General features: G+C 42.5%; 1 protein-coding gene across 14 annotated transcripts in view; it reads right to left on the bottom strand.

Moving 5' to 3' along the window:
- afdna (afadin, adherens junction formation factor a) overlaps positions 1–21,781 on the bottom strand; it is a 98,058-nt gene that overhangs the window by 59,401 nt on the left and 16,876 nt on the right. For 9 of the 14 annotated variants that reach the window (XM_051409727.1, XM_051409732.1, XM_051409740.1 and 6 more), the window contains 9 exons: positions 9,631–9,826; positions 9,388–9,500; positions 8,767–8,924; positions 8,376–8,536; positions 5,741–5,898; positions 4,208–4,292; positions 3,748–3,894; positions 1,187–1,231; positions 178–272 (listed from right to left, as the gene is read on the bottom strand). In XM_051409727.1, the coding sequence (XP_051265687.1) occupies positions 178–272; positions 1,187–1,231; positions 3,748–3,894; positions 4,208–4,292; positions 5,741–5,898; positions 8,376–8,536; positions 8,767–8,924; positions 9,388–9,500; positions 9,631–9,826 (1,158 nt within the window). The remainder of the gene's footprint in view (positions 1–177; positions 273–1,186; positions 1,232–3,747; positions 3,895–4,207; positions 4,293–5,740; positions 5,899–8,375; positions 8,537–8,766; positions 8,925–9,387; positions 9,501–9,630; positions 9,827–21,781) is intronic. The other 5 variants (XM_051409731.1, XM_051409729.1, XM_051409733.1 and 2 more) reach the window with 5 other exon arrangements.

Genomic DNA, 21,781 nt, shown 5'->3' with positions numbered 1-21,781 from the left:
ACATCTGGATAGCTTCCAGTTTCCTGGTGGGTGTCCTAGCAAGACCATCTTTCAGAGAAATTAATCTTAGACACCATTTCCTCTTTGCATGAACTACAGTTTAAATGTCCTCACACAGAAAGCGAGGAGACGTCAGATTTCAGTTTGACTTTAAACATCTGTGAGTGTCTTTGCTACCTGGATGGCTCCGTCCTCTGTGCAGTCTGAGCCGACCTCAGTGATGCTGTGCTGAAGCCGGTACAGCTTTGGTTTGTCCCGTGAGTCAGACCCGTCTAGACACACACACACACACATTCAAAGACTCACATTTAGCACCGGGCAGGGTGGTCCCTCACATCAAATTTAAAACAGGAAGTACTGTAATATACACAACCTCACACACTCGTATTGACACAAAGCTGACAGCACAGAATTCATACACCACTTCAAACAGGAGATACCCTACAGACTGTAGGACACTGGGGGTATACACTTCTAATGTGGTGAAACAATGTGGGTGGCTGGTGGGTCTGCAGAGCAATTATTGATTATTAGTAAACAGGAGTTTAGTAAAAAAAGCAAAGCATATTAGTGCACTAAAGAAAAAGGGGCAAACATTGGCTGCTGTGGGAAAATAAAATGAATGGGTATCATAAAAACCTCAGAACCACTTTCTAAAAATACTCAACAGAAAGCTGATATAATAAGGCAACCAGGACAGCTCGGTCTTTCACAGGAATATATGAGGTTCAAGCAGAAACTGGCAACTTATATAAGCTTCAACTGATTTTACCAATTTCACATATTTGGTTATAAAATGTTTCCATAAACTACTTAAATGTCTTTAAGACTCATGAAGGGTTTTTCCTTGCTGATGTTTTGTTTTGAAACTGCACCTGTCCTTTTTTTAATGCTATTCAAAGAGATAATAATAATAATAATAATAATAATAATAATAATAATAATAATAATAATAATAATAATAATAACTCTCTTACTTTGTCTAAAATTCCAACCAGAATTAACATTACATTGTTTGAACCTATCGAAGTCATCCTACTATGGACTACAAGTACAACACAGACACAACACTTAGCGGGGGGTGGGGGGTGTTTGATTAACGGGAGTCGGGGGTCAGTGCACCTTCCCTACAACAATCCCATAAGCCATTGCAACAGACACAGAGGAGGTGTGGTGGATGTTTTACCTTCATGGTGCCGATAGGCGTAGTAGGCATAGTGATTCCCTCGCCCTAGGCAAACAGGCAGGCAGGTGCGGAAGTAGAAGGACACATGCACAAGGCCCCACACACACACGCACACACACAAACACACCATGCCATAAGAAGGTGGGAAAGAAAACAGACATAGCAGAGGGTGAAAATGCAGCAAGGAGGAAAATGCAGCATTACCTTGTTAACCCATTAAATTGCATGGAGGCATAACACACACACACACACACACACACACACACACACACACACACACACACACACACACACACACACACACACACACACACACACACACACACACACACACACACACACACACACACACACACACACACACACACACACACACACGATACAACTGCATTGTCTGTTTATACCAGACATTAAAGGTCCAGTGTGTAACATTCAGGAGGATCTATTGGCAGAAGTGGAATATAATATTCTCATGTTTTTGTTAATTTGTCGTTTTTATCTACAGGCGCCGCGGGTGGTCTTCCGTGGAGTCCGCCATGTTTCTACCGTAGACCAGAAAGGATAAACCAACACTGGATCCAGATAGGGGCGTTTTAGGTTTTTCAAGCATTTTGGCCAGTTTCTCCTTTACTACCCTGCTAGATGCCTCTAAATCCTACACATGGGACCTTTAAGTCCTTAATTAACTTTAAAAGGAATAATTCACCTAAGTGGCTTAAGCACAAAAGACATTTACATGTCAATACAGCACAAATCAGGTAATAGAACAGACCCATTTCAACCAGTGCCCGGTTGGCTAAAAGGTGTGACACCTCAAACAAAGATCTGCTCATCAGTTCTAAACTCAAACGGTACATTGAAACGCAGGTAACCACAGCTGCTTGGTGCTGTGCTACCAGGTAATAACTCTCACTGAAATAGATCATCAGAAAATAGTGAACATTTCTGTGTGTAACGACACCTTGGGAATGTATTACTGCCACTTTTGGCACTTTGGATATCATGTAAAATGAGATACGTCCATTTGTGTGTTAAATTTTTTTACAGGTTTACTCAAATGTGGTCTAATGGCGAGGCATGTGATCATGTGGCTGTCGGTGGGAATCAAATATAAGCTTATAACGAGGTCAATACTACTGCTAATAACACTGTAAATGTTTCAAGTAACGTCATTTATAAAGCATTTTCTATTTTAAAGAACCAGGGCTTGGCCAACCGAAACCTAACTTGTTTTAACAGACATGATGGCGAGCAGATTGTAAGATTTTTAAGCCTTATACACACTAATCTTAGCCATTGCAGTGATCTAAGTTGGTTATCAAGAATAAAAGTACAAGAACAAACACACACACACACACACACACACACAGACGCGCACACACACACACAGACGCACACACACACAGACGCACACACAACCCTGCACCCATTATTTAGGAACAACCAAATCAATTTCCCATCTGGGCTGTTTTCCACAGACGGTAGCCTGTCAACCTGACAGTGGATGAAGTAGATGTGTTAGTATATTCCAGGAGCAGACCCCACTGGCTCTCCCAAACACCATTTCAGCCCACTACCGTTCAAACCAGTTTGGCACTGAGAGGTGTTTGGGTTATCATCAGGCCAGATAAGTTAATAGCATGAGGCATATGACAGACAAGGAGCAAGCTAAAGAGAGAGGGATCAGTAGCAAGAAACAAGCTGTTAGGGCTGGATAATGTCACATTGAGCAAGACTCAGGTAAGGTTCATTTCCCAAAATGCTCCTACAGGTTTAAATATCACAATGTCTCCATTCTGGGATTTTTTTTTTTTACCGCATTCCAGGAGTTTAGTTGTTGCAACTTACCTTTTGTTGCACTCGAAGTCTCTCAACCTGCTCGATCTAATTCAAAAATTGATTTCCTCCATTTTCCCCACAATGCCTTTTGAAGAACTCAAAAGTTCTAGTTTCAGTCAAAGATGTATGTGTATTAGCTCAGCTGTTCAATATCACTGAGACATCTTCTTCTCTAAATCATCATATCAATCAATATATATCTGCCTGAAGGGGAAATAGTATAACTAAGACCAGTAGTGGTAGAGTTATAAGAGCATTGACTAAGTGCTTCTTTTGTGGCCTATATTATAAATAAAATAACATCCTTTCTGAAAGCTTCAATGGTTCAGAATGAAGCTGCAGTGTTGAATGGAAGTCAGGCAGTGGCAGCATACTGTACCCATCCGTCTTCAATATAGATTTCAGTGATTCTTGACCTCCTGCAGTGGCTTTATACACTGAGGAAATCCAGTGCTGGTAGGAACAGAAACCACAGAACAGCTGGGATCCATAACGTCGCCACATGTGATTCACTCACCTCAGCAGAGAGAGAAAGACTGCCTCACCTTTGAGTAACCCTAAATGTTATTTACTGCAGCTACACACAGGCTGCCTGCTACCACTACTGCTCCAAATACGACTGATAGATACTAGTGCCGAGACACCATGGATACCGGAGCAAACATTATTGTGTATGTGTATGTGTATGTGTGTGTGTGTGTGTGTGTGTGTTGTGGTTCTACCTGGGCTCAGCTCCACCAGGTAAGGCAGTTTCTCAGGCGGTAGGGAGCTGCTGCTATCCTTCCCTCGCAGGCCCTTGTCGTCCACTTTCCTACCCTTCCTCCCCTGGTAGTCCGGGGGTCTCTTCTTCAGCTGGAACACTAGCGCTCCTGACAAACAAAATAATAAAAGAAAATTAGAATATAACGCTGAAACGTTTTTTACCGAGCCGTTTCAGCTGATTCTTGAAGCTTCTTTATGTGCTGTCTTCATATCACTCCTGTGTGATGCTGTTAATAACAAGAACAAGAGGTGAGGAGCTACTAATGAAGTTGTAATGACTGTACCGCAGCAGGAGGGGGCGGTAGCGAACAAGAAAAGAGGAACGGGAGTGTGAGGGGAGCATATAAAGTTACTGGGAGGGATAGTAAGTGTATGCAGTGTGTGTGTGTGTGTGTGTGTGTGTGTCTGTGTGTGTATTACCTCGGTCTGCAGGCCAGTCCCTGAAGATCTGCAGAGGACACTCATTATCATCCAGAATTGCCTCCTTACCGGACTTATCATCCTGCTGCACGAAAAATAGGAACAAATGATTCAGTCAAAGCCGATGGATGGAGGGACCACAGTTGACAGAGATGCTACTATTCACTTGATTCGCAGAAATATTTTCAGATCCTAAGAGACTTTAAATTAGTCACAGATAGCAAAAGATTACATATTCCTAAACAGGAATGCTCAGAGGCTGTAGTGTCTACATGAACTAATGTGTCTTAGAGATCTGTGTTTCCTCTTGTTCCTACAGTGTGATGTTTGAATGATGTTATCTGCAGAGTTTGACTCTAGAATGAGGTTTTCACATTCGTCTGCTAAAAGGAGAACTTTCGCCAATTCGTTTACATTAATAATGACATTGTGATGTTCTCAGGCTTCATAAATATTGCAATTTTGTTTCATTTCTTTACAGAATATCACAGCTGCCCTACATATCTTCATCCCGTTCAGTCAGTCAGTTCAGCATCTCAGTAAATATCCCCTCCCTCCCCGTCGACCATAAACACAGTAGCTGACAGGCTACTAGCTAGTATACTAATGCTTATTTCTCATGCTCACTAACCTAATGGACTTTCCCTGTGCTTTAGTCTCATCAGCAAATTGCTACCGACTATCAACAGTGTGTGTGTGTGTGTGTGTGTGTGTGTGCGTGTGTGTAGGGTCTTCCATTGGCTGTGGGAGCAGCAGTTATTTCATATGATTGGCCATAGACAGAGTCCATCTGAGAGGATGGATATGTGAGAGGCGCTGTGGGGAGGGCAGCCAAGTTCACCGTCACCGCAACACACACGCACACACGCACACAATAAAAGACACACACAGACATAGAGCATCTGCTGCTGCTATAGCACTCAGTCTGAAAGCAATTGAATTGCATTCCTCCCAAAGGTTTTAGTGCCAAGTAGCAGTCTGTTTCAATCTGCCGGTCCGATGAAGAGTGCGTGCCTTTATGTGTGTGTGTGTGTGTGTGTGTGTGTGTGTGTGTGTGTGTGTGTGTGTGTGTGTGTGTGTGTGTGTGTGTGTGTGTGTGTGTGTGTGTCTGCTTGCGTGCTCTTGTGCATGTGACCATGACCTTGGCTGTCCTCTGCACAGCCTCTCAGAAGGATGATGGAGGTGTTTATTGATTAGATAGGAAGACAGTGGTTGTGTTTAGTGAAGAATGAGGGGGGTGTGGGTGGAAGGCAGCGGGTTAGTGGCCGGCAGTTTGTTTAAAAAACAAATTCATTTTTCAATTTAATGTGTGTCAAATTATGACAAAGTGTTGCAATCAAATATGAGTGAGTACACCCAGTGTGACTTGATATCTGTTTAATGGTATCCACTGCAGCTGGACAGGCTTGGAAGACGCAAAGAAAACAGAGGACAAAACTTGCATGTTCCTCAAAAGTAGAACTACTATTACTAACTACTCATTGTGTTGTTGATATGTGTGTGTGTAAACAACTGTAAAGGTGAAGACGTTACCCGGGCGATGCAGTACTCTCTGGGGTTCTCCTTCTCCAGCCCGTACTTCTCCAGCGCCTCCACCACGGCGAAGTCAGCCGTGTCTCTCGTGGACAGCAGGATGGTCTTATACGGGATGTTTGGCTTCAGACTGTCGGCGTATATCCGCAAAGTGCCTCCTGGAGGAAAGTACGACACACATATTATTTGCTAGGAGAATTCATGAGGGCTGATACAAACTCAAATATCCTATTGAAGTCAGTATCTTTAAATTGAAAACTCCACACGACACACATTATCATCAAAACCCAAAGAAAGGAAGTTAGTTTAGGGCAAAGTGAGGCAACTATTAATCTCCTTTAGTATGAAAAATCATAACAAAAATGTTTTTATAAGGTTGAAATAATGATAATGATAAGTTCAGTCATTGCCTGGACACAGATCCCAACATTTACAACATGTATACAGACGACAGTTTTGTTCATGAAAAGTGCTGAATTACATTTTCCTTGAAAACAACAGAACCACTAGATGGAGGGGACCGACTGCATAAGATGTACCGCGCTTTCACCCGGATGCACACGTAGCCGTGCGACCGTTATGTGTCGACTAGAAATGATCACCTTGGTAAATCCCACAAGGGAGTCTTGGAGCAAAGCAAACAGGATTTTACAGAAGCGTTACATAAAATGAGCTTGTTTAAAATAGCACTTTCTGCTGGGAGAACGTCATTGTCTGACCACAAGCCACCCTGTCCCACCGGTGGGTGTGTGTGTTGTGTGTGTGTGTGTGTGTGTGTGTGTGTGTGTGTGTGTGTGTGTGTGTGTGTGTGTCTCTACCGTATGTGGACAGTGGTTAAAGCTGTTTTTAGAGTCGGTTCAGTGGTCCATCTGTCTGTCTGGCAGCGTGATTAGGTAATGCCTGAGTCACACACACACACCGAACCCAGCCAGCGTGTTCCTTTCATTTACTCAAACATGGACGTCTTTCTGTTTGTGTACACATGTCGGCGTGAGACTTTCCCCCAACATATGGCCTTCTGAGGACCCGCTGATGTAAACATGTTGTAGAATGATGTACAGAGAAAACATTTGACTATTTTATTTGTTTTAAATGTATGTAATTCCCATATGCATTCAGGCCCTTTACTCACTACTTTGTATAAGCTTTACTGGCAGTCATTACAGAAGCAGAACACCTCCACCAGCTGTTTCTTCCAGCCCTCCTTGCAGATTTTCTCAAGCTCTGTCACACTGGATAAAGAGCGGCAGTGAACTGGGATTTTCAGGTCGCTCTGCAGGTTTCCTCCGGGGTTCATATCAGGTTTGTCTTAAGCCTCGCAAAGACATTCCGACTTGTTCCGAAGCCAGTTTTGGTTTCTGAACCATCAGGCTGAATTGCCATTTGAGTTCACTTCATTCATTCGCTCTGATATCGTGTGCATGTTAGCCGAGTTCTTGTTGGGAGCCAGGGTTATTTTGTTTTGTTGCTCTAACCAATCAGTGGAGAGAGACATATCCATCTCATGATGTCATTATCAGTTCATACACAAGCTACAGTATCAGCGGTGTCAATGTACGAGTTGTTATTTCTGCAGGTTTAATAACAACTCATGCAGTTTCACTGATTTCATTAACGTAGCCATGTAGCTAGCTAGTTAGGTAGGAAGATGACATCCCTATTTGGGGTTGACTAGAATCTGGAGATACGATTCAATACGATACTATGAGCAAGGCGATATACTGTGATTTCTTATTTAAAATCAAGTTTTAGTAACAGACCACCATATGCATAAAATCTGAGTTTAAATAAAAGTTCCCTTTGTATGTAACCAGAACAGTTGGATCTGCATTTGTATTTATCACAGTCCCTGAAACATCCACTGCTATCTAGTAGTTGGAGGTTTAAACACAAAATATCTCTATACAATACTTTTCAATATGTTCTTACATCCCTAATCCCTATTCTTAAGCCCCCTGCTGAGCTCTTATTGGTCACCTGTTTCTCACAACTCAACATTAATGTAACCAGATCTACAGCAATTCAGAGATCTGGAAACAGGCTGGAGCGCCAGTCCCAAAAGTACAATATTTGCCTCATCTATCAAAATAATCTTAGTCCTAATAATCTCCAGCTGCTTAAGTGCTTTTTGCCAAGATCTTGGCAGGCCAGAATAAGTCTTCTGCTTCTGTCTAGCTACTCTGCTATAAAAGCTCTGATCGGTGTTTGAGTGTTGCAGGGATGGTTGTTCTCATAACAAGTTCTTCACGCTCTGCATAAAAGCTCTGAAGCTCTTTTAAAGAAGTTCTTCATTACTTCCTGGATGTAGACCCTTCTCTCCCAGGAGCTGCATCTGGACAGCCTACAGCCAGCTGTAGGAACAGTCTTGGCGGTTAGAAACTTCCTGTATTTCATCATAATGAATCCCAATAAGCTCCCGGGAATGTTGCTATCTATGCCTCAACACTCTTCTATCTCAGAGGTCTACTGTGGAGTCTGGCTTGCTTTTTGCTCTGTCAACCACAGTGAACTATGAGACCTAAGAGACTGAACTGTGCATGACTGGATGATCAGAGCTCAGGCTGGGTTTGGCAGGAAGGGGTCTGGATATACAAGTAAACAAGATGTGTTGAATTCATTAGAAGTTGGAACAAACCTGAGTCTGGCCGCCCGTCGCTGCTCATGAACTCCTGCATGCGTTTCTCTAGTTTCTGCTGGCGTCTCCTCTTCATCACCACCTCTGGGTTGGAGATCGTCCTGGTGAAGCTCGTCTCCGGCATGTCCTTGTAAACCTCCGCTGCCAGACGACTGTTCTCCCTAAACCACAAGAGTGAGGGAGATGAATGATGAGAAGGAAGATACAATAAGTCGGGGGAGAAAAAAGAAGCCAGATGGAGGAAGAGAAAGGTTGAAGTTTAAATCAGTATTCTTTCCTCTTCTGGAGCCTTCTGTGCTTTTCTTGGCATTAAAGATCCTCTCCAAGGACTGAGAGGATGTAAGGGGAAGGACAATAAGATGGATGACTTCGAGCGTGTGTGTGTGTTTACCCGTCCTCGCGGCTGATCCCCTGTTCGTCTCCATCGGGGATCCGGGCGAACTCCTTCTCCCTCTTCTTTTCCTTCTTCTTCTCCTTCTTTGACAAAGTCCTCTTGAAGTTCTGGATCACTCCGTCCTTCTCCTTCTCTGGACCATTACTCTGACTCTTCTGGTAGAGAGGGGAAGAAGAGTGAGTGTGGCCCTTTAAAGGGACTATGCGGATAAGTTTGCAATGACATGCTCGCTTTTGAATGAAGAAATAAATAAACGATGAACAAACCGGAAGACAATCAAGGAAAAGATCTTTCTGAGGAAGTAACATCTGATCAAGTCACAACTTCTAAAGGGTTTTCGTTTAGTTTTAAACCTTATTTACTTACTTCTACTTCAGTTCATGATGTCCTACATTTATATAGAAGGCTTTTTGACAGACCACAGACCCAAATAAGGGCAAAATATATCTGAATTACTGGTCTCCTGTTTTCTAGAATGGATTATAAGTGTATTGCAAAATGGTCTCATCTGAAACCGTTTTCTTCCACAGATGAATGAATAGATGAGTCAGCTCTCTGCTAAACCAGCTGGTTGACAGTCAAACAGGTTGACAGACGGCATCAGACAGAGCGGCTGACCTTGGGAAGGATGTCGTTCTCGTTCTTCAGGACGAAGCGTCCTTCTCTGTCGTCTTTGTTCCAGTTCAGCTGAACAACGAGAGGCTTCTCGTCCAGGTCCAGCTGGCGCTCTTCTAACACACACACACAGATACACCAGTTCATCTGAGAGTCAACTATATCAAATTATCTCCATTTCCAACACTGACACATTATTAAAGACCCCTCTTTCTCTCTCCTTCTCTCTGAGTCTATGGGACTCACCGCCACTGACGTGGACCTCGTACAGCGAGTATTTTGGCGAGGAGAGCATCCTCATGTCTGGTCTGAACTTCTCGGCTAACGTCTCAATGACGTCCTGCGTTGTCGCTGTGCTGGACACTCTGATGCACTTGGTGGCAAAGTTACCGGCGACCCGGTCCTGGAAGTAGAACCGCATCACGCCATGGAACTCCAAGTCCTGTTGAAGAGTGACACAACGTCCATAATGTGTTTATTATACGAGCTGTAAACAGGAGGTAGGAGGTTTAACTGCAGAAATAGAGTCTACATTCAATATGTTAATGTTTACATACTGTGACTCATTTACTGTGTGTTAATTAAAGAAGACAGTTTATTCTTGTCAAGCCAACGGATTGAAACTTTTGCCCTGCATTGATAATGACTGAAGGCATTCATCATCAGTGCAGGGCTGTGCAGTAAGGTGACGGTCACAAGAGGAGAGAAGCACCACTGGCTGAGCGCCAGGAAGTGCAGTGTGTCAGCAGGTTGTTCAGTCATTCACTGACCTGGCTGTCAACTCACACGCCAACCTTTGTGCACTGTAACTGACATCAATATCATTTGCTTCAGAAGAGGGAGTGCCCTTTATTTCTAAAATCAGTTTAGAAGTTGCATGAAGAGAACTTCCTATATTTTCCCTCGGTTATTTCCAAAGGACACAGTTCTTTTCCAGGAAACTTCCTGACTCGTAAAATAAAGCGTTGCCATTTATTGTGTTTAAGCTTTCTTATCCAATTTATCTCATGGTGCTGGGCTAAGGAAACACACACACACACACACACACACACACAATACACACAATACACACACACACACACAATACACACAATACACAGGCCCCAACACAGCCAGTGCTGGATGTAAAAGCACGAGCCTGAAACAGACACCCGGGGCTATCTACACAGCATGTGTAGGTACAATTTTATTACCTACATATTGACATTTCCGTCCGCACGGAGTCGACTGCTGTAGAATGAGAATCTCTTAAAGATATACCCAACCGGTCCTGATATTATCGTATGTAACACGGTTCTGACACAGCAGTGAAACTGGACTCATATTTCATCTTAACTGGGATTCAAAAGGTCTCAGATCTACATGGGAGTCTGGAGACATTAGAAAGCAAAATGAATAAAAGGACAGCATCTCGCTCTCAGCAAAAACTAAATCCAACACAGAACAGAAACTGTCCTGTAGCAACCGAAGTCAGACTGGATGCCCAACTATAAGAGTTGTATGGAAGCAGCCATGTACAAAATAAAGCACAATAACAATAACAAAAGCACAATCTAAAATAACCAACAAAAGATGAACATTGAAAGCTTTAAAGAGGCAGACATATCAGGGTTATTGTATTGACTGTGTCCATCCCCTGAAAGGGTTTTAAAGTGATGGTTCTGGGAGGGTTTCCCTTAGGTTGACTGTGGGTGTTCTACGACGTAGGCATCTGTCCTGTCAGGATGCCAACAAAGCAATTTTTGAATTTCAAAAGAGAGACCTTGCCAGCATTTTTCAGAAGGGTAGACGACTGGCCAAACGACTTTCTGAGGTGACAGAATGAGTGGGTATGGGTGTGTGTGTGTGTGTGTGTGACCTACAGCTGAGACTGAGAGGAGTGTGAGCGGGGTGGTTTGAGGCCAAGATTTAAACTAGATTTAACTAGATGTATTCAGTTACAGTTAAAGAGAAGCTGGTAAGAGGATGTGAAGACTGACTGACTCATACATGTGGATAGAAAGTAAGAAAGTAAGAAAATAACAGGGCGGGACTGCTTTTTATTTTTATTGGGGTTTTTTTTTTTTTTTACATGAAAGACAAAACTTTCTTCCCTCTCCATCTTTCTCACCCGTTACCTCCCCCCCTCTCTCTGTCCCTCTTCCCATGTTTGATAGAGACACAGTCAGGCAGAGTGGAAACACTGAGCATAGTTTCGATAGGCACAAGGGTGGAGTCGGGAATGTGTGTGTGTGTGTTGTGATTTACTGCTGGAATGTGGGTCATTGAGGGTTGCCGTTGTGCGAGCTTGCGCAACCGTTGGTGACTGTTACCGTGGAGACACTCGGTCCACTCGGGTTCAAACAAAGCCCAGCGAAGAGCCAACAGTGGATAATTAACACAGTGCCCGGTACAACCACAGTCCCCTTTTGGACAACCACACGCAGTTAAAGTGCAACAGTCGTACTCCCCCCACCCCCCATTCCTCCAGGACATGGTACATTCCTACCGACCCATGCCTCCAGGTTATGGTCGATACCCACACCCTGCACATTCATGGCAATGGTCCAGTCTTATACGGATATTTACAGACCCTGGCCAACTCCTGAAACTCCTGCTGTGGACCAAACTTTCTTATATCTCTAAGCCGTAGTCCAGTCCCACACTTCCATACCTCCAGATCATGCTTCAGTTCTATAAACCCAAAGGTCAAGGCCAAACTTCAAATTAACTCGAGCTCAAGTGCAGTACAACAGCCACATTGCCTCATACCTCCACGACCTACAGACACTCCTTCAGACCCATAGCTCCAGATTACCACAGAGTCCTGTACCTCTTTGATGGTCACGATCCAGTCCAACAATTCTACATTTCTACACCATAGTCCAGTGATAAACCTCAATAATAATTAACCAAAACAACCACTACCAGAAGGACTCCACGGCATTTTTGGATGAATACTCACCAAACACAATAACAAATGGGATTGTGAAGGGTGGGACTTGTCTTTTAAAGCTAAATGTACAACAATTAACTGAATACACAGTACATAAAAAAGGTGTTGGGGCTTGCACAACCTCATTTATTAAGGTGGAGATCTTTCACTATAAAAAAAATGACAAGAAAAGGAACAAAGCACACATTTATTTGGACTTTAAGGACACAATCCTGACTCCCTTTTCTTTTTATTAGCTTGCATATTTAAAGCTTATTTGAGCGTATCAGCTAAATGCTCAAAATTGCAAAACGTAAAAACGTGGCGGGCAAAACAGGAACAAACTGTTCAGTTTATCCTTTGGGCAGCTTTCATTCTAATAATCCCTAACAGCTTTTTTTTTTATTTCGCAAACAGCACACGGGCTGGAAGGAAACGCTAATGCAGCAGTATGTCACCAAACAACAGCCCGGGATAAGACCTGCTACACGCTGTCTGTCAAACACATATTTCCAGTCAAGTCGAGGAACAGGAGAATCAACTGAGGGTTAGGGAAGTCTTTGATGTCGGACTACTTCTGTCACTGTTGGGAATGTGTTAGTAGGTCGACATGCAGCCTGTGCGCACACCTCTAGGCTCTAAGGCTAATTAAACTCATGTGTGTAGTTACTGTGTGTATGTTAAACCCCTTTTCCACTGCATGCTACAACTTGATTTGACTCGACTCACTCTTTTTGGTTCTCCATTGTGGATAGTACCTGGTGCTTTATCTGCTACGGCCACGACGTTCTAAAAATACATAATATTGGCCCAAATACAAGACGCCACCTTGTTCTCTACATTATGTTTCATTATATTAAGAGGCTTGACAATTGCTAGCAAGTTTCTTCATGTTCATTTAAAGTGCATCTTTCAGAGTTAGTCAGCCTCAAAAGCTTTTAGGGGAACTCCTGCAGTTCAACCTACAGTTCTGAAGCTTTGTGCTTTAATTCCTGTCGGAAGCGCCTCCTAAAGTCAAGACTGAATCATCTTGTCAAAGAGCCGAGAACTGCCGGTGTCCAAATACAAGATGATATCTAGTTCTCTAACATTAAGAGGCTTGACAATAGCTTGCAAGTTTCTTCAAGTCCATTTAAAGTGCATATTTTAGAGTTAATCAGCCTCAAAAGCTTTTAGCTTCTGAAGGTTTGTGTTTTAATTCCTGATGAGCGAACACAAGTGGAAAGTGCCTCCTAAAGTCAGGACTGAATCATCTTGTCAAATAGCCAAGAACTGCCGGTGTCACGGTCCGTGGTGGAGGTTACAAGCGAGCTAATACTAAAAGATGTCGTGAAAACACAGCAAACCACTGATTGGTCAGCGTGTGGCTGAGCGGGAGAGCGAGCGGCCGAGAGTGACAGTGAACGCGAGCGGAGCAGAGGAAGAGGTAAAAGTACAGTGCAGCTAACAGTCAGTGAATGAAGGCTGCAGCTTTTCAAAGTAAAGCTCCTGTGTGTTGTTTCCCAGCTGCAGGAATAGTGTCGCTATGACGATCAGCTCCGCCTACGTTGCGTGGGTTCGATCGGCAGTGGAAAGTGAAGTGGAGGAACCAAAAGCAGAGTGGAGTCGAGCCGTACCACGCGGTGGGGAAAACGGCATTCAATCTTCACGGTACTGTCTGTGGTATCGTGCCAGGAGGAGGCATCAACGGGGGAGGGAGGGGGAGGGAGAGGGAGAGGAGAGGAGAGAGAGAGAGAGAGAGAGAGAGAGAGAGAGAGAGAGAGAGAGAGAGAGAGAGAGAGAGAAGATATGTGAGTGATACCTGTGACTAAACTTGTGAGACAGGACTATTTATGACACACACACACACAAAGTGGGCCAACACTGCAGATAGCTGGTATCAGTTAGATAAAACCTGATGGAGACCAGGGGGGGGAGTAAAAGTGTGTGTGTGTGTGTGTGTGTGTGTGTGTGTGTGTGTGTGTGTGTGTGTGTGTGTGTGTGTGTGTGTGTGTGTGTGTGTGTGTGTTCAAGCTGTACTGTGCATATCATAGATAATAAAATCCAATATAAATCAGCAGATATTAGCTTAATGTAAATATATTCTATCTGCGTAAATGCAAGTAAGTAAACAGAAATTAAAATAGAAATTACAGTACACATTTCCACTTGGATATATTAGTTACAACTCTTTAAAACACAAAGTTTTTAAAGGTTTAAACTCATTTCAATACAGACCTCATGCTCAAAATCCTCACTATCAGCTACAGTATCTGGTTTTTTGTTTCATTTTGTGGAAACATTTTACTTTAAGCCCCCCCCTCGTTTAAAATTCGTAGCTTATTCTGTCCCTTTCAAATCACTCGGCTCAGGAATGCCAGATGAAAATCCATTAAATAAATAATATTACACACACACACACACACACACACACACACACGGCTCATCCATAAAAAGTGCGTGTCATAGTGTGTCAGAGTGTGTGTGTGTGTGAGAGACTCTCATTGATGTGATGTGTGTAGAGAAAGTGAGCTGCCTGAGAGATAACCCCGACCCATCAGGCTTTCTGACTAACACCTCAGAGTCAAAGGTCTCTCCAGCGAGAGGTCGAAGGTCACGTCTGTGCTCGTAAGAGAAAGTGAGTTAACTTTACTCTCTGGCTGTAAAAAAAAAAAAAAAAAAAAACCCCCCCTGTTTCTTTTTTTTTTTTTTTTAGGGGGGGGGGGGGGGGGGGGGGGGGGGGGTGAGAGGTGTGAGTGGTGGATTAAACTTTAAGCAGACTGTAGTTTTCCTGCTTGTAAACAAAACCAACTAATTCCCTTCAGGCTGGATATGAATCTGAGGAGCAGACAATACAATTCAAATAATCTAACTCATTATTAAATGATTAACTATTATTATGAGTCTCAACTAAGCATCTTCAAACCTATTAACAATGGAATATATGTGTGTAAACAGAGACAGGAAGTAGTTGTATTAGTAGTCGTGCTACTGGAATTACTTGTGTTCTTCCTTCTCATTGTCTGAGTCAAGGTTACATTTGTCTTCATAAAACTTTAAATTCAACAAGAGCACAGTGACATTATGACAATGTGAGGCTTGAGAACTGGCGATGGCCATATACACTGTGAAATGATATACTTTACTCAACTGTCAGAGATTGTTCAGGTATTTAATAACTGTATAAACCAAAGAAACCTACCAAATACAGCGCCTGTGATTCACCACCAGAACTGTTCACTATTTATGAATGTTGAGTCTAGGTATCTTTATCGAATACAGAGAGGAGACGAGGGAGAAACAACATAAAGACCAGTGGAAGCTGCTTCGCTTGCAAAAAGAGAACATCTTTATTAAAGCTTCAGGTGTGCAGACAAGACAAATAAAATGCTTATCAGCATGTTGCTGCCTGATGTTACAGCCTTTTCTAATGTTCGGCTTTTGCTCTCTGTGCACTTTTGTTGATGCATCCTCACCGGAAGCTTTAAGGAAATATTTTCACTTTTTGCAAGCAAGATGTTTCCAGTTGTGCCGGTGGCCAAAGTTGGTATTTATGACTGCATCCAAAGGCCATTTCAAAATGCAGAGGTGTACTCTGCTACCGAGTATCTTCCAGGCTGAATGCTGCTGTCCACAAAAAGGCACAGCGAGTGCCGACACTGACTGACACACATTTAATGTTCGACTGAGATCTCTCATTCTGAACAACGGGGCTGGAAACAACTAGATTCTGCTGATTTCCAAAAGCTTAATTTAACCCTTATATAATCAGTTTTATGATAATTAAAAAAAAACCTGCTTGCTGCAAAGAGCACTTCATCACTTCAGTTATCAGTCACCATCTCCACCCTCCATCATGTCTCACTCACTCTTTTATCATTCTCCCACATCTCCTTTTCACTCTCCATCTCACAAGTAACAGCGAGCCCTCCAAAGCCGCTTTTAAACCCATGCCACATACACACAGCTTGGGTATATTTGTGTGTGTGTGTGTGTGTTGGGGGGGGTTATCAGGTGCTCAGGAAACTAACCAGAGCTCCATTTCCGAGCACATAAACCACTTTTGGCCTCCAGTATGACGCTTCTGTGCTGACGCTGAACATAGCTGCATGTCTGAGTGAGTTCTGGTACAGAAAGGAAGGATAGGATGTGGTGTGCATCATCCACAACCGGGCTGGACAACAATTCAATCAATAGTCTATCAATACTGGGATAAATTAATACATACACACACACACATATACCACAATTATAATGGTCTGCTGGAGGCAAAAAATGTATATCTAAATGATATATAAAACAAATCCATTATTCACATTTCTAGTGATCTGCTGATTTATATGAGTTAAAAATAACTATCAATCAAATGCTGTTGCTGAAAATATAATTCAAAACAGTTTCCAACAGCAACATTAAAACAAAAGCTGTGGTGTAGAGCTAGGCCATAAATTGACTTAATTCAAATGTATGTGTTAAAATGCTGCAAAAAACTGCTGAAAATTCTTCTTAAAATTGAGATTTAAACTACAAATGTTATAGTGCTGGGATAAAACAAGCCCCAATACACTCAACTGACTCATCTTCACAAAACGTGTAGAATAGTTTTCCCATAGCGTCCCATATGAGGAGAAGGGCCCCCCAGTGATAAGACATTACAGATGCAGTTGTGTCTCTCCTCTCCAGAGATATGGTGTCTTTTGTAGTTTGTTTTTAAAAAAAAAAAGAAAAATCCCCTGTAGAGAAGAGACACAGTGACTGAAATGTGCCTGAAATACCAGAATTATGCAGCCCTGCTGGGAATATTCTGCTTTTTAGAGATCTATAGGGATCGACAGGAAATAAGGAGGTAAAGAGACGCGCACCAGAGATTTCCAGCTGGAATTAAAACTATGGAAGCTGCAGTTCTACAGTATGCATCTTAAACAGGAAACACTTTAAACTCAACCTAGTTAGAACCTGAAGGCGTCAACACGTCCACTGTCAGCAGCTGATCGCACCATTAGCATCCACCTGCCCGCGCAACCTTTTAACCACCTTTTACGTGGCAGATGTACACGTCTTTTTAGGTATAACAAGAGCTTAGAAACACCAGGATTGACCCAGCGGTTCTTCATTACACATCTGCAACAGTGAGCAGTGACCCCGTTTCTGGAGGCTTTGAGTTCTCTATAAAAACAATCTCAATTCCGTGGGGACACTGCTAACTGGGATGTGATGGAAATGCAATATGAAAACAATTAAAGGCAATAAAATGTTTCCTATTATACAGTCATGGCCCACTGGCTCTTTGGATAAACCACCCAACTATTCGGGGCAACATATGGCCCAGTTTGGCTAGTAATAAGCTAAGCTAAGTTTTTAGTGTTTTCTCTCGCACTGATACTGTAGCCCTGTTTGTAATTAAAGAGCAAACCAAAAACAGGTTAAACCCTAGTTTCCATGGAGATACTGAATACGGGACTGTTCAGTTTTTTGGCATTGAAAAGGTGAATTTAAAGAGCAGGGAGGAGAGGAGCTATGTGGATGATGGCTGTTTGAAAACGAGAATAGATTCCAGCTGCTGTGCGTCATCTTAGTCTCCTCCACACACACACACGAACGAACATGAGCCTAATAAAATGAACCGAGTTCCTGAGTCAATATTGTTGCAGCCCCACCTGCAGTAACATGGGGGGATTCCTCCCTAAGCCTGTGTCTAAGGTCAGCTGGACCGAGGTTTTGACTCAGATGTGGGGAAGGAGAAAACTCATCCCACACATCAGATCCCACAACAGACATTTTCAAAAAGACATCAGACGCAACACCGAGGAAAAGAAAGGAGGAGGAGGAGGAGAAAGGTGAAGACAAAGAATCCCATCACATGAAGCAGGGGCATTACTTTCCTCTTGCTTTAAATAGCCAAAAGGATGTGAGGCTTACAGCACATTATCCACAATATCAAATATCTCCCTGATACTTGCGGTTGCAGATGTATGATTAGAAACCCAACACCATGTCCTGAGTTACTTTTTCTTTTAGATTTAACAAAAAGGTTGGTTAACCCGGCCTCAAGCTAAACAAAAGGTTTAAAACAAAAAGAGGGGAAACCTCTACCCAGAGGTTTAAAATAATACTAATTCATAACTTTTGAAGACTCGTTGAAGACAGCAGGAACTGGATTTAAGGTCACAAGCTCTTTTCAAATGCATTTTTCAAATAAGAAAAATTACGATGTCGCTTTGTTCATCTTAAAAAAAAAAAAAAGAAGCCCATTACTGTGGGGTGAATCTATGAGGTCTCTAGTAATTGGTTTCCAGACATTTAATGCCGATGCTGACCTCGAGAGAGTCTGCAGATATCCTCAACTTCCATTTTAGTAACTGAACAACTGAACGAACAGCTTGTTCACTAAACTAAACTCATGAAAAAAGGACAGACCACATGAACCCTATATTATCCATAGTAGTGCAGTGACCCAGTTTGCCAGGGTTTGTTATCGGTGTCGATTCTGACTTCATTGAGTTATAAGGTTATCGGCCAGATGTGACAGATCCACAATACATACAGTTCCTTGTCACCTTACATAAATATGAGCCCAGTAAAGTATACAGATCCTTGAACGTTGAGGTATTGGAATAAAGAAAGTTAAATCTGTTCCTGATTATTGAACATAATTTGTAATGGTTACGCAGTTACAAAAGACTCCGCCTGGACAGAAGATTCAAAGTTATAACATTAAACTTAAATGTGATTAGATTAGCTCAATATAAGGGTATTTAAGAGGTATTTTCAATCACTAACTATATCGGAGCACAGAACAGTTTGATCAGTTATTATCGGGGGGGCAGATGGAGGAAAACCTGATGTTGATTTATTGCTGACCCTTTCAACCCTCTACGAGGAGACGCATATAGTTAGAATGAAACCTACAATCACACTATATCCCCTCTCAGTCGACATAAACTATTTGACCAAAGAATGAAGCCAAATACTGAAATATTACAACAAAGCAGCCCCGTCTTGTAGTTACATCTGTTAATCTGTGTCCTGACATCCAAGTCAGAATCTGACATGGTGACGGTACCAAACTGGAATGACTGAATTCCCAGCAGAGCAAAAACAAACCTGAACCACTGGGAAAAACAAAGGGAGGCAGCGGAGGCCTGTAGTCCTCAATGAATGAAAAGACTAAATGCACACATTTCCTCTGTGGCTGCAGAGAAAAGCCTCTTTGTTTCAGGTGAGTTTCTGCTTCGGTATCGAGCCGTCCAGCCTCTGCACGCCCCCCCCCCTCCACCCGTACACCCAGCTCGCCCTGCCATCCTGACAGAGTAAGGCATTGTGGGAAGTGGTATGGTATAAATCGTCTGGACCCCAGTGGTGACGCTTGGCCACAAATCAGAACCTGCTCAGCGCCTCAACGCCTCCATAAGCAACCCACAAGGATCAAGGCTGGCGGATAACTGCGTGGCCACTTGACGGAAATCACTGTGTGCGAGTGGGTGTGTGCGAGGTAATTGCCCACCACAAGGCCGGTGAAGAGCTGATGAGTTTGTGTCCGGTCTTACTTCTCTCATTCATTCGTACACACACGCATTCCCCGGATAGAGAGTAAACCAGGTGATATGAGACAAGATGTATAGCTGATGTGTCATTTAAGATGTTTCGTTACCTAAAGAAAACTGTCTTCTTACACACACATTGTCTCCTTGTTATCAATCATTTGTAAATTTGACTTATTTAAAGTCATGAAATCTCCAAAATATTCCAAAAGTGCACCGTGGTTACCCATATTCGTCAAATTTCAAAGATTATTCTTCAAAAAGCCCAAACATACCATAAAACTTCCAATAAAAGCAGGGTCCCTAATAGACGCAGGTCTCTTTTAAAAGCCTGCTGTGGCTACACGTTTTGACAAATAAACGCAGGTCTCCAATAGAGGCCTGGTCTGGATTTTATAGAAATGATCTTGATGTATAAAACCTCTTAAAAGCCACCAGGTCGCCCACTAGAGCGAGTTTTAAGTCCGTTTTAATCTCCTACACAAATATAAATGTTTAAACTTCTGTCAATATGAACATAATGAACATGCTGCACATCATTAGATGAGTTATAGATTCTCCGCAATTCAATCGTTCACTATATTTTACGAAAAAAATCAACCACAAAGTATAATGTTAATTCATTCTGACTTACCGGTAACACCAGCGGTGTTAATTTGTAGATTAATCTACAAATGTTTTTAACTCAAAATAACAGCATTATTAAAACTACTACCATATTTAGTTTGTGCAGGGGATGCTACCACCATATCTTTACTGTGCAAACTACTGACTACTATGACTGGACACACACACACAGACACACACACAGACACACACACACACAGACACACACACAACAAACACTGTTAATAAGTAGACGCCCAGGCTGCTGACCATTACAGAGAAGCCATTGTTCTCCAATGAACATCACTGGTTCAAAGTTAAGACACAAAGGCAACACGGTGTGTTTCTGCGCTTCCAAGCTGGATATGCAGAAATACAGAAGGATCCAGTCTTTTGTTTATGTGTCCAGTTAGCAGAATCTAGACTGATGCAGGTCTGATACTGCCCTAGTTTTAAAAAGAAAAGACCCAGATATGATATATGATGGAAATGCTGGAGTTTGGTTGCTTATATGTGTAGTTACCTGGACTTTACAATCCCAGACATCTGCACAAGAAAGGGTTTGAGCTTCACTAATAACAGCTCAACACCAGTCAAACACTGCCAAAGTAGAAACTATTCGAATTAATTAGTAAATCAAAACAGTATTTTTGACTCAGAGCAACATAGTGATGAGTATTAGCACATTTATGCTGGTGCACAGATGCAACCAGTGCTGTGGACGTGCATATTATCCTGAATTTATCAAGACTATCAAGACAGGAAATACTGGAGGCAGTTACATTTGCATTAACGGCAAATTAAAACGGGACCAGGCCAGAATACAAAGAGACGTCTTAACCAAAATATGACCAAAATACACCAATAAAAACAGGGGAAATTAGGAATAAAGGCACGTCTGTAATATAAGCCTGTTTCAAACTCAGGCCAGACTCGTTCTGCAGAGAGATCACTATCTGAGACTTCACAGTATTTTCAGTTCCTTCTGGCATTAAATTGGTCAAATCTACATATGAAAGTAAATCCTGGCCATTAGTAAATGCAACCCAACAAATACGAGCGTAGGTATTCGTATCAGCCACGACAAAGTCATATCAGTCCAACTCTAGTGGAAACGTTCAAAGCGCCAGTCAGAAACTAACTGGATAATGAGAGGAAGCATTCACTTCTGCTCCATTTACTGATATTTTCGCTCTCATTCTCAGTAACTATAAAAGAAGAGAGAGAGAGAGAGGGGGGAGAGAGGAGGGGGGAGAATAGAGGCTTTAGAAAAAAACAGAAAGGTCACACATGCTTCTGGGTGTTTGTGTGCATCTGTGTGTGTGTGTGTATGTGTGTATGTACAAGGAAGATCAAT

The sequence above is a fragment of the Dicentrarchus labrax genome, unplaced genomic scaffold, assembly GCF_905237075.1.
Source record: "Dicentrarchus labrax unplaced genomic scaffold, dlabrax2021, whole genome shotgun sequence".
Classification (NCBI taxonomy): domain Eukaryota; kingdom Metazoa; phylum Chordata; class Actinopteri; family Moronidae; genus Dicentrarchus; species Dicentrarchus labrax.
This window is presented reverse-complemented; position numbering and strand designations above follow the sequence as displayed.